Source organism: Leguminivora glycinivorella, chromosome 21 (genome assembly GCF_023078275.1).
Source record: "Leguminivora glycinivorella isolate SPB_JAAS2020 chromosome 21, LegGlyc_1.1, whole genome shotgun sequence".
NCBI lineage: Eukaryota > Metazoa > Arthropoda > Insecta > Lepidoptera > Tortricidae > Leguminivora > Leguminivora glycinivorella.
In genome coordinates this window covers 16,179,029-16,195,249 of record NC_062991.1, presented here as the reverse complement: position 1 = coordinate 16,195,249, position 16,221 = coordinate 16,179,029, and the positions used below count along the sequence as shown (strand labels likewise).

General features: G+C 35.7%; 1 protein-coding gene across 1 annotated transcript in view; it reads left to right on the top strand.

Annotated features, from left to right (window-relative positions):
* Positions 1-729: 729 nt before the first annotated feature.
* Positions 730-16,221, top strand: part of LOC125237439 (zinc finger protein rotund-like) — a 223,679-nt gene continuing 208,187 nt past the window's right edge. The window contains exon 1 of the mRNA XM_048144505.1: positions 730-826. Coding sequence (XP_048000462.1) covers positions 737-826 — 90 coding nt within the window. The 5' untranslated portion in view covers positions 730-736. The remainder of the gene's footprint in view (positions 827-16,221) is intronic.

Genomic DNA, 16,221 nt, shown 5'->3' with positions numbered 1-16,221 from the left:
CAATTCGTCGCTCCGTTTTGCCGTGAAAAACTGATAAACAAACAGACGCACATACTTTCCCATTTATAATATGAAGTATGGATTTGCTACTAATAAATTAGAAGCATAGCAAAGTATGTATTGATGTCTTAGAAAGAGTTGGAGTTGAGTGACACCAACATTAGAAGTAGCAGTCTGATTTATTAGAGATAAATGGATTACAAGGTAGGCCTGTTTTGGAAGCTTTATTTAACAAAGTCTAATTCATGATTTTTTTCTTTCAGATGCTGAGAAGACATCCAAGCCCACGGCAATTTTTTTTATAAATAGTGCAATACTAAATTAAGCGATTGTTATTTAAAAATCTTTTGATACTCAAACTTAGTTTACTGGTGCTTTGCTGTTAAGTTTAAATGTGTAAAATGTTTTATATTTTTGTGATTACTTTTTGAAATCTCAACATGTGTCGGACTTCACAATTAATCTAAAATTCCGTTAAAAATTCCGTTCAAATAATTCAAACCTAAAAATGTTAAATAACTTATGATGAACGTTCAAACAGACAATGCACTTTGAAGTAAAAAATGAACAGTGAAACGTGAACAATGGATTTTGAAGAAACAGTGTAGTGTGAACATTGAACAGAGTGTTTGAACATGTTTGAACGTCGACGGCAGTATAGATGAGCTCTTGTCGTGACTGGGATATGTACACCACGTGGTACCGGGGGGACGGGGGCGTGCACCACCAGGTGGGCATGTACCACCATGGCCCGCCGATGATCAAGACTGAAGCCGGGGTGAATAGCGACTGCATGATGGCGGTCGATTACGCCCCACCTATTAAGGTACGACTCTTTCTTTTCTAATTCGTGTTCTTGAATGTCGGGCTGCGCCCGACTCTACAGGGTAAAGCATACTGTTCCATGTAAGATCCCGACGCTACAGAGTGAAGTGTACTGGTCCATGAAAGAGCACGCTTAGCGCGCCTGAACGTCAAGTGCACTGGTGAATGTAAGGTCAAGTTACAGTCTACTTGATCTAAGAGCTTGTTTTGCACGTTTGAATGCCCGATACTACCGGGTCAGCGGGCCGATTTTTGAGTCTCACGCGTTCGAATTCAGAAAATTGTGACTGAAAATAATAAGCAAGTCACCGTTTTTAACTGGTATTTTAGTGACAAAATCCCATACCGTTAACCGGAGTGGCTTTAAAACGCAGGGGCGACTTTGAAAATCTAGTTTTAAAGTCATACTGTAAGTTCGCGATTTTCTATGGTATATGTACAAGAATATGTACTGATCTAACTAGTTACATGAACAGTTTCAGTAAATGACGAATAATGTTAATTTTAAAGCTGCTCTAATACCATAAAAGTAACCCCGACTTTTCCTAAAGTCACCCCAGTTGACGGTATGCAAGATTCAAAAATCGCCCTCCAGGTGAACAGTTGAATATTAGAGCACGCTTCTAATGCATTATCCGAATAGATGAATATGAGAGTTTTTGAATGATTTTTAAAATCGCGATTCATATCGATAAGGCTTGATTTTATGCGTTTCGCCGTCGCGCGACCATAGACGTTATATTGACCGGAATAAAGACCGGGAGCCCGATCAAAATCAAAAAGGTAATCACGGTCTATATCCCGGTCAATGTAAGTCTAGATGAATATAACTAATTTAACTAATATAATCTTAGTATTTTAAGTAATTTTTATTGATTTTATGCTTCAATTTTTTAAGTGCTATTGGCCTAAAAAACAATGGTTTTTTTTTGTAAAAAAATGCCACATTATTGATTATTAACAGCATGTGGTAAAATTAAGTGTAATAGTCTAATACCAATTTGTTGTGTTATGCTTTTATGTAAAAGTAAGCAATAAAGATATTGATTGATTGATTAAAAAAAAATAAACCAGATTTATCTAAAGGTACTAAATATTCTTGAGTAATTGTTAAATAATTACTAAAATAGGGGTCATTTTAGACATCAATTTAAAAGTTCTAGTGCAGAACAATGCATTGTCAATAGCAATATTCAGAGTAAACTGGGGTGAATTGAGACAGAGGGCGCTATAGCGGTCGATTATGCCCCGCTTATGAAGATGACACATTTTTTAATATTGCATACTACTATATACTGTTTATTATTATCATTAAATCGCGGGTACTGTTGTAGGTACAGTCGACTAGATTAAAGAGATGTATCCATTTTTTCACCTAAATATTACAATGCAATAAGGTGAAAAAGTGTATACATCTCTTTGTTGTCGATCGTACCCCACACGGATTTTTATATTTTATTTATTATTTTATTATTAAAAAAACATCAAATCAAAATCAATCTCCAAATTCTGAAGTAAATTGCGACCAGCTTAATAACTTGTTGCGTTGATCCTCATTTACAGCAGTGCGGCAATGGTGGGACGCAGACCCGTTCGGGTGAATCCGGCTGTGTTCGGCTCTCATTGCTACGTAGCAAGTTGGTGCAACTTGACGTCCGTTTGCGTACGCTACCACAGATACCGCTCTCGATTACATAACAGTTACCGCCTGTCAAGTACAGTCACGGACTTTAATTGTTGATCCACTTCTAGCCCATTTTATACTGGGCACATCATAGCTTAACTATGAAAAACAAAATTATTGTGGCCTCTAAATGGCTCAACAATTAAAGTCCGTGACTGTACGCGACCAGTCGCCCTGTCTTATCTCACTCATACAATCATGGTACGCGTTGCTTAGAATGAGTGTGTAGGAACGTGCTTCTTTCATATATTTGTTCGCCATTGTCCCAGGTATGGATGCATCTTAGACATTGCGCTTCAGTCGTAAATAATGTCTAAAACAATCATACTTATTATTTATAATCAGCTGTCAATGGAAGCAGGAAAACAGATATAATGGCTGGATTACCATTGATTTGCATTTGATGATTGTAATCGTTTCCGGGTTGAATGCAGTCGAGCGGTGAGCTGTTTAACTTTATAATTATGCCTTAATTGTACAATCAATATCAATCAATAAACTGTATAGACGCAAACGAATGTTTTATCATATGCATACATAAACGTCAATCAAGCAAACGTATCTACTGAGCATGTCAAATGAACTCGGTAAAATCCATTGAGTTGTCCGTCTTTAATCGCAGCTTGCAGCTTTCGGGCGTCAATTTTTGTAAGTTGAAGTCAACAAAAACATAAAAAATGCCTCGTTACGTGATATTTAATTGCAACAACACAAAAATGATGAACACTCAATAGCCTGAGACATATTTAAAATCACAGGCAAGTAACAACTACACAAATAGATGAACTTGTTTCTTCTATCTATATCTAATTCTGTGGTACTAGCCGTGTCCCGTACGTGGGTGTCATAGAAATCGACTGTGGGATATGGGTAAAATTGTGGCGTATGCGAGAGGCTGGCAACCTGTCACTGCAATGTCACAGTTTCATTTTCTTTCAACCCCTTATTTATAAACGTAGTAAAAATATAACATAATGAAAAATTCGCACCTCCGACAGGACTTGAACCTACAACCTACTCCATTGCCGGTGCTATGCTCAGTTGGCTAGAACGGATTGACGTAAATTTTTACATTGCCATATCCGATTCAAATCGTATCTAAAAGTAGTTTGACGTATCTTAACTTATTCTTTAATTTTGGAACGCACCGTATGTCTTTCAATCTTTTAGTTGACACTAACTACGGTTTATACTCATCACAATGGCGACACCTTATGATAAAACTAGCTTTTGCCCGCGGCTTTGCTCGCGTTAGAAAGAGACAAAATGTAGCCTATGTCACTCTCCATCCCTTCAACTATCTCCACCCAAAAAATCACGTCAATTCGTCGCTTCGTTTTGCCGTGAAAGTCGGACAAACAAACAGACACACACACTCTCCCATTTATAATATTAGTATGGATTTTAACACTATTTTATCAGTAGGTAGAATAACTGTGTCAAATTGTCAAAACTGATTTTCTAAAAGTTTTACTTTTTAAAAAGTTTTAGTTTATTTTTTTTTTATTTTTTTTTACTCATGTCCTAAAAGATTTTATTGAGGAAAATTTTACTTTGACATTAATCTATTCTCTTTTATACCAACAAAGCTCCTTAGTTCCTTTCCTTGCGTCAAGTGGCCTCCCCTCGTATGGGACAATTAATTTGAAAGACTAATGCTGTTTCAACCGCACGCGGGAGATAATGGCGAAGACGTCTTTATTTCACCAGTGAAACATACCTATTTTGTATTTAATATAAAATACCCCCTTTCTTCCCGTGGGTGTCGTAGAAGTAGACTGTGGGATATGGGTTAAATTGAGGCGTAGGCGAGAGGCTGGCAACCTGTCACAGCAATGTCACAATTTGGATTTCTTTCAACCCCTTTTTGCCAAGAGTGGCACTGAAACTTAGTAGTTCATGTGCTCTGCCTACCCCTTTGTGGGATACAGGCGTGATTAAATGTATGTATATGTAATATAAAATAGGTTATTTACCACAGACATTGTAACTCCGTTAAAGTAAAGACAAATACTGACTGAGAAAAAAGTGCCTCGGAACGATAAACTCGGTTGACTGGTAGAGAATGCCTTATGGCATTAAGTTCGCCTATTATAAAAAAGTGTATGCTTGTATAGATGGCGCCACATCTTTGTTTGATGCTCGGTTGGTTACAGTGCGATAAAATTAATCCATACTAATATTATAAATGGGAAAGTGTGTGTGTGTATGTTTGTTGGTCCGTCTTTCACGGCAAAACGGAGCGACGAATCGACACGTGATTTTTTAAGTGGAGATAGTTGAGGGGATGGAGAGTGACATAGGCTACTTTTTGTCTCTTTCTAACGCGAGCGAAGCCGCGGGCAAAAGGTAGTATAAAATAATTTCAACACATATCAGTGGTCTATTTCACAAAAGTGACAATTGTCTCACGAAAGTCACACTTCGCTGTCATTGCCTGTCCAACAAGGAAATATCGACACTGAGTGACAATGTTAATTTTCAACCCAGAAATAGGCACAGAATTGCTCAGCAATAGGCACAGGATATGGGGTCGAATTGTCAAACCTGAGGTTCTAAAAGTTTTAATCATGTGTCGAGAGATGCCAGTCAAAGTAACTGAACTATTAATCTTACTTTGACAGCAAGCCTATATATTCCATTATTTTTACCTATCACAGCAGAAGCACCCATTCATCCTCCATGAATGAGCAAACAGGTGGATCAGAAGTTAACTAGATGATTACCCACGTACCATAAACGTGCCGACCGCAGCCTCCGTAGATTAAAAAAAATAAAATAAAAAAGTAAAAAGCGCGCGACGCCAAACCATAGAGAAGCGAGCGATCGTGCGTGACACTCGAAGAATAAACCAAACAGGTTGTTTTTTAAACTTTTTTACTTTTTTTTAAAATCTTTGTTAATGGCCAGCACGGGGACGGATGTTTGATAACCGTACCTAGATTGATAGTGAATGAATTTTACGTTGCACTTGAGATTTTTAAAGTTTTTGTCACCCGCCATTGTGTGGTACCGCTAAGGCAATCTCGGATTATGACGAATTGATTAAAATTGTTCGGGAGCTGTGTGAAGTAATCGATCACTTAATTATCTGTAAATTGAAATACCTAGAAACCTTTTCACAAAATAACTTGTCTAAAACTTGCATTGCGGAATTGATTTATTAGAGTTTTTACTAGGTACACCTAATAATTATTTTCTGTAAGGTACAGCGAAGCAAATCTCGACTGGGGGGCAAATTTAACTGGTCCATTTTTTTCAATTTTTTCCATGTTTTACAATGGTTGCATTATTAAATAGAGTGTCCACCGGTTATATATGGTAGGCGTGTTCAGTGGATACATGTAGAACTCAACATCATAGTGTAATAATGGACAAAATGGATCAGTTACAATTGCCCCCCAGTCGAGATTTGTCCCGCTGTACCTTAGTTACCTTGCGATGTTTTCTTTTACAGAAAAACTATTTAAAACGAAATGATTCTGCCTGATTAAAAATTAAGATGTGCAGTAGATCACAAAAATGTAGAAAAAATGGCTCAGTAAGAAATCACAGTGAATCGGCACAGGGTTAAAACATTTTTTAGAACTGTTATTCGTCATTTACAGGGTCGTGCACATATCTTTAAAACCCTACAAAAGGTTACCCCAAAGCCAGCGTCTGACATGCGCGCAGTATTGAAAACGCATGGTTTGGCTCTGTAACCATGGCAATAACGACACTGCGGGCGTGCGCGGGAAGGCTTTGGGCAGCCGAGCTGACAGTGCAAACCTTTGAGTGAAAATAGAAGAAACAGTGTGTCACGAAAGTTTTTCAAGAAAACTATTAAAAACTAAGTGCATGGTCGTAATTGTATGCAACAATATCAATCAATCAATCAATCAATCAATCAATCAATCAATCAATTGTTCAACTCGTCTTTTTTGACCAATTTAAGATTAGCATAAAATACTATTAGAACCCTAGTTTTGACAATTTTTCACATAAAAAAGGATATTATACCTTCTGACACGTGTTATTTATTAACCAGTGTCACCATCCCGCCAAATATTAAATCAACCAAAGGTGTGGCGCCATCTAGAAAGCTTATTTTTTTATTGATTTAACCGAGGTACTTTTTTACAAGCTTTCAACTTGCCTTGTTAGTATGTTAGTGTGCGTCAAAACGTAGAAGCTAAATTTGAGCCACTTCCCGGTTTCCGATTGAGTTGAAATTTTGGACACATAAGCAAATCACGTGACAATGCAATATTATGGTATCATGGAGCTGATCTGATGATGGAGCAGAAAGGTGGTCATAGGAACTTTGTTATGTAACGTCGTATCCCCATCGAGTAAGGGGTTTTTAGAAATGTCTCGGAGAGCAGTAGATGACTGTTGAAATAAAAGTACAGTCGGCGATAAAATCGTTTGCCGAATTCAACACAAAACTTTCTGAAAAGTATGTTCATTTGTCAGTGATTGACCCAACATGAAGTTAAGTTAGGTTTTTTTTTGCAAAAAAACTTATTTTATATACGGAGCTATAAATTATCCTTTCCGGAGACTATATTACGTATGTTAAATTTAATACTGTCTTATCAAGTTATCAGTATTACAACCAGTACTTTTTAGGATAGATGGCTATCAAGGATATTACTCCACATATCCAAGTAATCAATACCTTGACCCCAAAATCAAAACCAAATCATCCCCCGAGGGACGCCTCGAGTAAAGATCGTTTCGGCAGTTTTTTGCCGAGTCCGTCATCTTGCACGATTTATATCTCTCGTCAGAGGGAGGGATTAGATAACGGTCGTCAGACTTAAACGGCAGAGGTGGTCAAAATTATCTGAACATTATCCATATACGAATTCCCGAACCTGCCGCCAAAGAGTAGTTTTTATTACCTTTATCCCAGTCCCAGCAGTTCTCGAAAAGTTTGTACAAAAATTAAGGTAAATTTGTTTAATTTGTTAAAAAGTTAAATTTGTTTCTATTAATTCCTATTTTGTTACCAAGATTTTGTTGATGCATTGAGATTTTATTAAGTTTTATTTCGTCATTAAGGTATCTTTATTTTCTTAATTTTAACAATTAACTTGTATATATCTTACGAAAGTCGACTTATATTACTAAATGTTGGTAACAAATTAGGATCAATTAAAATTTGCTGACGTGGCTATGTACAAAGTTGCCGGGAACTGCTCATCCAATCCACATGAAACTTGACATTATTATTTACGTATATTGTATATGAAAATTTATAACATGAATCTTAACTTTTTTGAAATTTGCCGTTATTTTCACACACTTACTATAGGTATTTTACCGCATTTTCCTACACGATACAGGATTTTTGACACTTTTCTCAGTTTTTTCCCTTAATTTCACTCATTTGGTCTGGAAATCTAGGTTCAGCTTAGTTATCTATCAATTAATAAACCCAGCTTACAGTCATCGTCAGGCTATGACAACGAGTGGAGCGAGGATGAGTGTTCAGTGTCTTGTGATCAAATCTTTATATCTTTACAGGCCAGGGCTATAGAGGGCTACTAATAATTCGATTGTATTTCCTACTATGTTATTACTTTTGTTAGATTACGACAATGAGTGAAGCGAGGTGGTGTGTTCAACGTATGATCACACAGTCATTATCTTACCTGACCAAGTTTCTAGCCATCCAGATATGGCCAAGTTAATTACAATTTTGATTTGAGTAATGTTTCAAATGAGAATGAAGATGGAAATTTTTTCGCAGCTACGTAATCTCATATAGATATTTTTACAGGGAAATAGGTTATGTGATTAGGTTACGACAACGAGTAAAGCGAGGAGGTGTGTTCAATGTATCTATTGTAATCACCATCACAGTCATTTTCATAGGCATCTAAAGCAGATAGAAGTTACAAAAGAAAATGTCACAGGGCTAAATGCGTTTTCCCCTGATTATCCTCGCCAGAAACAAACAGTCGTTAGTCATGTGTCGCCATTTTTAAGGGAAGACAATTTATCGGAGTCCCGCCCGGTGGTGATCTGTCAAATCATTCCCAGCGTTTATCTTGATGTGCTTACTTTGACAAAATTACAACCACGTACGTGACATTTTTATTTTGTTTCTTTGGAAGGAAGAAAAGTGTTTGACAGTCTAGGATGGAGCATGTTAAATTGGACTTATATTGACCGGGATATAGACCGTGATTACGTTTTAGGTTTTTATTAGAACATGAAAGTTTTTATTACACTTGTGTACATACATGAAAGTTTTTATTAGACTTGTGTACATATTATATGTACTGTATGTATGAAAACTTTCATGTTCTATTGTTTAATTTGTCTTTAAAATATAAAAGTTAAAACATTAAAGAATAGTTTTTTCAGAAGATTTTTTAGAAGTAGACATGTTACAAAAAAATAATGAACGTCAAATAAAGCTACCCCGGCTATTTATTTTTCCATATTGTTACTACTGCTACTGCCACTAGATACATTGGTGCCGCCCTCATGTTTGTGGCTTTTCTTATTGATTATTTTTAATTATTTTCAACGGCAACTTTAAGCATATAATTATGTACTCATTTCTTTATAAATAAACATGTACGTGTGTGTGTGTGTGTGTGTATTTATTGTAATGTGTGTGTTCCTATGTACACTTCTGAGGTTGTGCAATAAAGTGGATTTGTATTGTATTGTATTGTGTACACATATTATTAACATGTTGGCTTGTAAAGATGTTTATGAGCTCAACGATACTACAGACACATCTCGGACACTGGCGATGAAATATATGCGTTCCTAGCACACATTCTAAGCTCGTGTAGGTGAACGCGTACCATGCTTGTATGAGTGAGATATGACAGGTCGACTGTTCGCGTTTTTGACAGGTGGTAACTGTGAGGTAACCGAGAGGGGGTGGGCGGCACTATCAATGGAGAGCGGGAGTGGCCATACTGTGCGATAGTATTCTTTATTATACTGTGCTACAGATGTGACGAAACTAAAGAGAAAATAAATAATAATACCTAGATTGTGTGACAAAGGATCATAAATAGACAAAGGATTAGTGAAGGGTAACTATAATTAGATCATTATAGGGAATAGGAAGCGATTTGTACCTGTTTAATAAACATTAGCACGTCGTAAAAGTCGCACAATTGTCTTATTCAGTCGTTTCTTATCGGTTAATTAGTTACACATATTTTTAGAACATCAAAAGTTTCTAAAAATATGTCGCATCTTAGATACTATAGATAGCTATTGTTCCTCGACTTCAGAGCTATGGGGTATATTTTTAAGCAAACGTGCACACCAATATTTTTTCTTTACTGTATTGCCGTACAGAAACGACACTTCCTACAAACTCGAAGTTTGATGGCGGTTCAGGGAAATGCGACGCACAGTTGCATTATTCCTTTCAGCCATTTAGGGTTGCCAAAAATCAATCAGCTTCAACAGTACAATTGTTTTTGGCTTAGGGCCAATTGAATCAACCAAAGGGTATAGCAGGATAAGCTAAGAAAAATTGCCCCCAGCGTTTTTGGGTCGACACTATAATCAAATGATGCCTTTTGAAGAGTTAATACCCTGCACAAAGTTTCATCCCCCTGTTACCCCCTGGGGGTGAAAAATACCCGATTAACCCCAAAACTGTTTTATTTATTTTCTCCGAAACTACAAAAGTTACGAATTCCAAATTTTGTACAAACATTAATGCCACTAAAAGCTATGTGTAAAAAAATATGACCATTCTAACCATAAAAATTTTTAAAAAAAATTGAACAAATTTTTTAATCATCCTTCTAACAAACACCTACATAGAGACTTGCATTATACCGGGTGGGCCCTATAGTATAACAAAATCAAAAAATTAAACTGTAGACTATTACGTCTTAAATTGACCAACATTTGTTTAGCGACTTTTAAAAATTATGAAATCTTTTAAAATGGGGTTAATCGGGTATTTTTCACCCCCAGGGGGTAACAGGGGGATGAAACTTTGTGCAGGATATTACCTCTTCAAAAGGCATCATTTGATTATAGTGTCGACCCAAAAACGCTGGGGGCAATTTTTCTTAGCTTATCCCTTTGACAGACACATCATCGTCACGCAGCAGACGTCTATGGAACTTCCCATACAATAAAATTTAACGAACATGTAAACGGTTTGATTGACGGCCCTTAACTGTTGTATATTCTGTGCTTTTGACGACATGCACTGAGGTCGTTCAATCGCTTGTATAAGTCACACAGGTATCTCTAGACTTCGTGCATCATCGGTACCTTCTTCAGACCGGACTTTGACCGGAGGATAATATTTCGTTCTCGTATCTCGTATCACCTTCACAAGGCTGGCTATTCCCCGTTTTCAGAAAATCAGTTACCATGTTATAGTGCACAGCAGCGCCCCCGTGTGTGGCTATCCTGATTAATGACGTCACGCCGCGTCTCCGACGCATCGTTAGACGTCGCTCATGTTTCGGGAAAACTGCGGATTCTGCGGGAAACGCTTATCCGGTTGACTTTTGGAAAATTTGGAGGACAAATTTTGTTTCAGATGTAGTTGCGTACGTCGAGTTCACAAAGACCTTTACAAACCAACATTTCAAATATATGTGTGCTGTCCCTCTTTGATATATTATATCAACGAGGAACTTTTGTAATAAATAAAACAACTATTTCTGTATTCGGCGTCGTCGTCCAATCGCAATCGCACTTGCCAGCAACTGAGTGTTGCAAGCGCACCGCCATTTATTGGGATACCAGAATATGTATACACGACCTTATTGCCATTTTGTCATAAATACGTGTAAATAGATTTTTGGCATGTTGGCTTGTAAAGATCTTTGTGTAATCGACCGTACAATATACCTAAGACACTAATGTACCTACTTATTCTTCGCAAATAAACTTACTTACTTACCTCTAGAATAATTTGTAGTGTTCCATACTTTTTTCACAAGACTTTTTAATCTAAAGTAATAATCATAATTTCTCCATGCATTTTTGCAGCTGATAGTACTTTGGCAAAGTGCCAAATATGTGTATCCACACCTTTAATCTATAAGCAATAAATAAATGTCCGTGTCAGTGTACCTAAGATACATATTTTTAAACTTTGTACCCATAATTATAACCTTGACTGTACAACACAACAATGACCCTCGTCTGATAAAAACCTACATCTGTCTCAAATATTGTTCATTATACTTGTCTACTATGATGATCAAATTGATGATTCTAAAAAAAACCGGCTTCAAAAATAAGCGCATTATAAAACACGAAGAAACTAAAAAGCAAAAAAAAGTAAACATTTGAATTCAGATTTTTTATCGGATTGCAATAATTTAAACATCTAAATTATAAACAAATCAATTTGTTTTGTAGTCGGTACGGATGAAAATCGGTTCACAATTCTTGGAGATATCAGGTAACTTACATACAAAAAAAACATTCAGTCGAATTGAGAACCTCCTACTTTTTTTGAAGTCTGTTAAAAAGCGAACGTTAGCTGCACTTTACCAATAAATAAATAAATATTGGGGGATACCTTACGCTGATCAATCTAGCCCCAAACTAAGCAAAGCTTGTACTATGCTAGGTGACGATATGCAATGAAAATTGTGTTTAAAAGTTTGTCAGAAATTATGATTTTACGTACCTACGGAGTCTTCAGTCGTCTAATATGCGAGTCCTCTGCTCGTTTGCCTCCTTTATAAAAAAAATACCCCAATGAGCCAATGACCTATTTTGCCATTATTTAACATGGGCGTAACAGAAAAACGATGGATCACTGTCGTGTGGCTCAATCCGAGGGTTTAGGTTAATAAGATGCTGGGTTTATTGGATTCTACTTAAAAAGCTCAGATAAATAATGACTCAGCAGTTTTAACTGAGTGTAGGTACAGGTACATTATCTATAGGTACCATCGGGCTCTCAATCGCACGGCCGGTCTCCATCCTTACTTGACTTGGTAGATCAGCAGTTCCCGTCAACTTTGTACATAGCCCCGTAAGCAAATTTTAATTGATCCTATTTTGTTACCAACGTTTAGTAATATAAGTCGACTTTCGTAAGATATATACAGGATAATTGTTATAATTAAGAAAATATAGATACTAGAGAACCTTAATGACGAAATAAAACTTAATAAAATCTCAATTCATCAACTAAATCTTGGTAACAAAATAGGAACTAATAAAAACAAATTTAACTTTTTCCTTAATTTTTGTACAAACTTTTCGAGAACTGCTGAGATATTCCACGAATTCGTACGAACGAAGCACTTTGCTTCTTCTTGTGCGCCAAGGAGTTGAATTCCGTGGCAGCGGCTATATTTCCGAGCTCATATAACTCGGCAACCTTCAAATCATGAGTGAACAGGCATCTTCAGGGCGAGCTCACTCCATCGTAAGCCACGTCTTTGCGTTTAGCTAGTTTGTGGCCAAGAGTAAGCCCATTTATAATTTTTATCTATGTCAAGTTAATACGAATTATATTTTAAATAAGAAAACTTTTCTCCATTTATGATTGAACGATTATCAGCCTGGTAAAATGACTAGAAGAGTTCAAATCACCTTTTATAATTTCAATAGTTTTAGAATTCTTATTTTTACGAAAACGGATGAACGTGTCATGCTATTTTCAGTGCAAGACGTACTTAAACCCTTTGATCTAGTATAACAAATACGAACGTTTCCGGAAAAATACGAAGGATAAGTTTTTCGCATTACATCTGTAAGTACCACATAAGTATTGACTGGGCTTGAGGAAGAGAATGAGAAAAAAAGTGCTATCTCATTTACTCGTAAACAATTAGACAGTGAGCGCGAATTAGGTCTGCCTCTCAAAAATAATTTATGGATAGGTTTATGAACCAGTTTTGACAACCACTGTCAATTAAATAATTAGGGAATTATTATCGTGTCGAGTCAAAGACCGTCCATAATTAGTACGGAACGATGACTTTTTGCGACTTCTGTACATCAATTGATTTATAATTGCTCTATTCTCGCAAATAAACGATTGATTGATTATTCGATGACAGAAAAAGAAACTGATGATTAAAAGTTTTAACTTTAAGTCAGAAAGTGAGTACAGTGTAGTTAGTCTTTTGTTTTTCAAAGTTGATTGTTAGAATTTGGGTACATAAATTAGATAAAATAGGTAGTTATAAAAGAGTAGAAGAGATAATGTCTTTTGGCATGAAGGCATTTGTACATTGTGTATATTTTGTGCAGTAAAGTTTAAATAAAAAAAAATCTTAATTAAACGATTAATAGTACATTGTGCAACAAGGGGAGGAAGTTGAATATTACTAACGAGAGTAAGTTAAATCGCGAATGCGATTTAAAGAATCGAGTTAGTAATATTCACGAGTTACACACAATGTTTTTTACTTGCATTATATATGCAAAAAGGTAAAAAAGAGTTCAATACAGTACTAGAAATTTCTTGATGCTTTCTTAGGCAGATGTTCATCTTTACATCTCTTCGTGTTTTCCTTTCTGTTTTATTATTTTTGATGTGTAGAATAAACAGTACATTATCTACTGTATCCCATTGTATATTATTTGGTAAAGTAAACCCTATACAAATGCACAGAGGATTTTATAAGCTAAATAACGAATACAGCGCCCCCACTCTAGCCGTGTCAACCCCTTTAGCGCCCTCTCCCAGTTTTCCACCCCTAGACCAAACCTGAAAAACGCCCGGTAAAAAACTGTTGCAGCCACCGTGAGATAGATGGCGCTGTACACAGGTGGGAAGAAATTATGTTTTGTGAGGAACATTATTCAATGAATTTCATTCTTCTTCTTCAATTCTCTTCTTCTTCTTCGTTTCTTTAATTTATAGTTTATTTATACTTTATATAATATAAATTTTATGAAATAAATGCTACTTTTACATAAAAACATGCTTTAATATACATACATTCACAAAATAACTTAAAAGGTTCCACAAATCTATTGTTGGAAATATAAACAAGTTATTACAAATTATACCTATTATACGAGATAAGCAAGTTTAAATACTCGCGCAATGCATTAATGTCACAAATATTACATTGAAATTATTTCTCACTGAAATCCATAACACTTTTTTTTATTGCCAAAATTTTTTACCTATTTATGCTATATATGTTTTTTTTTTTTTATGGGATAGGTGGCAAACGAGCAGACAGGTCGCCTGATGGTAAGCGATCACCGCCGCCCATGGACACCCGAAACACCAGAGGTGTTGGAGGTGCGTTGCCGGCCTTTAAGATGGGTGTACGCTCTTTTCTTGAAGATTTGAAGGTCGTGCCTATTTATGCTAAGTATATAATATTGCTACGTTGTATTGAAATCTTTTTATTTCCAAAAAGTACATTTTTTACTAGAAAATATTTTTTCTACATTTTTTCCTCGTATTGCGTTTGCCATAGAAAGTTATAATTTATAAGTTGGAACAATACTAAATACAAAAACTGAAATGGAATTTAATTGTCAATAGAAATGAACTAAGTACAGTAAGCCGCCCATGCGTTTATTTATTTTTTGAAATCACAGTGTGCCCGTAAAAGGGAGTAATGAATCTTTTTATTATCTTTTGACTCTGAAAGTGAGAGAAACCTCATTTAACAATGCTGTTATGCCTATTATAGATCTACTCACTGTATACATAATTAAATGTAATGGGATCTATTTACCATTTACCTTATTGAAAAACTGGGTAAGAACATCAAATATAATATTAAAGTTTAAAAAGTTATGGTTTCAACAAAAATATGAGTAAATATTGATAGTTTAGTTCGGACACTTTTGAGTATAAAATAAAGAAAAGTTGTTAAATTTTAAAAGGAATTGACAATTATAGAACATACCACACTTTTTTTTTCAATGCCTATTTCTTGATTCTTTTACGATAAAATTTGTAAAAACCCTATACTAAAACTGACTATGGGTACTGAACTGACAGTCTTACCGATAAAATAATGAAACCATTGTAAGTAACACTCAAGTAAAAACACAAAACATCAACATTTAGGTTATGTTTTATCACAACAAGAAAAACCGATTCTACTGATCCCAATTGAAATTTCATTCAAAAAACATGCATAAAACCGTCTAGTATATTTAAATTTCGAATTAAGAATTAAAATACGTCTCGATGTAAACACAAGCCATTCTGTATTGACAGCTATCGCAGCGCCACGGATTATTCTGGAACTTTTTTATTACGAAAAACCTGCTAAATTTAAAAGAAGTATAAGTTCGGTGGGTACAGAAGAAAAGCGGCTTTTTAATTTTGTAGTATTATACTCCTTAACCCTTTACTGCGCATGTCTCCATACATAAGTAGTCTGGGGAAAAAAACACAAATTTATACCGGGCAAATTTTAAACCTATACTTTTTTTTCGCTGGACCATTTTTATGTCGGTTCTTTGTGTGTGTGCGAGGGTTTTAATTATCGTATCGACTTAATTTGCCTGCGTCCTGCTGGCGAAGCCCGTCTTTTGCCCGATTTGGCTTGGAAACCATTGTTTTTGCTGGATTTTTGTGTTTTCTGAGTGATTATTTGGTGTTTTGACGTGCACTAGGTTATGTTGTGACTATGGTGCGTGGAGTGTCATATTTTTGGAGGGAAACGGAGTATGAACAGGATTTTTAGCAATTTGGGGTGAAAATGAACAGGTATGTGTAAAGATTCTTTGCGTGCAACAGTTGATTAAAAATAATTAAACTCATTTCA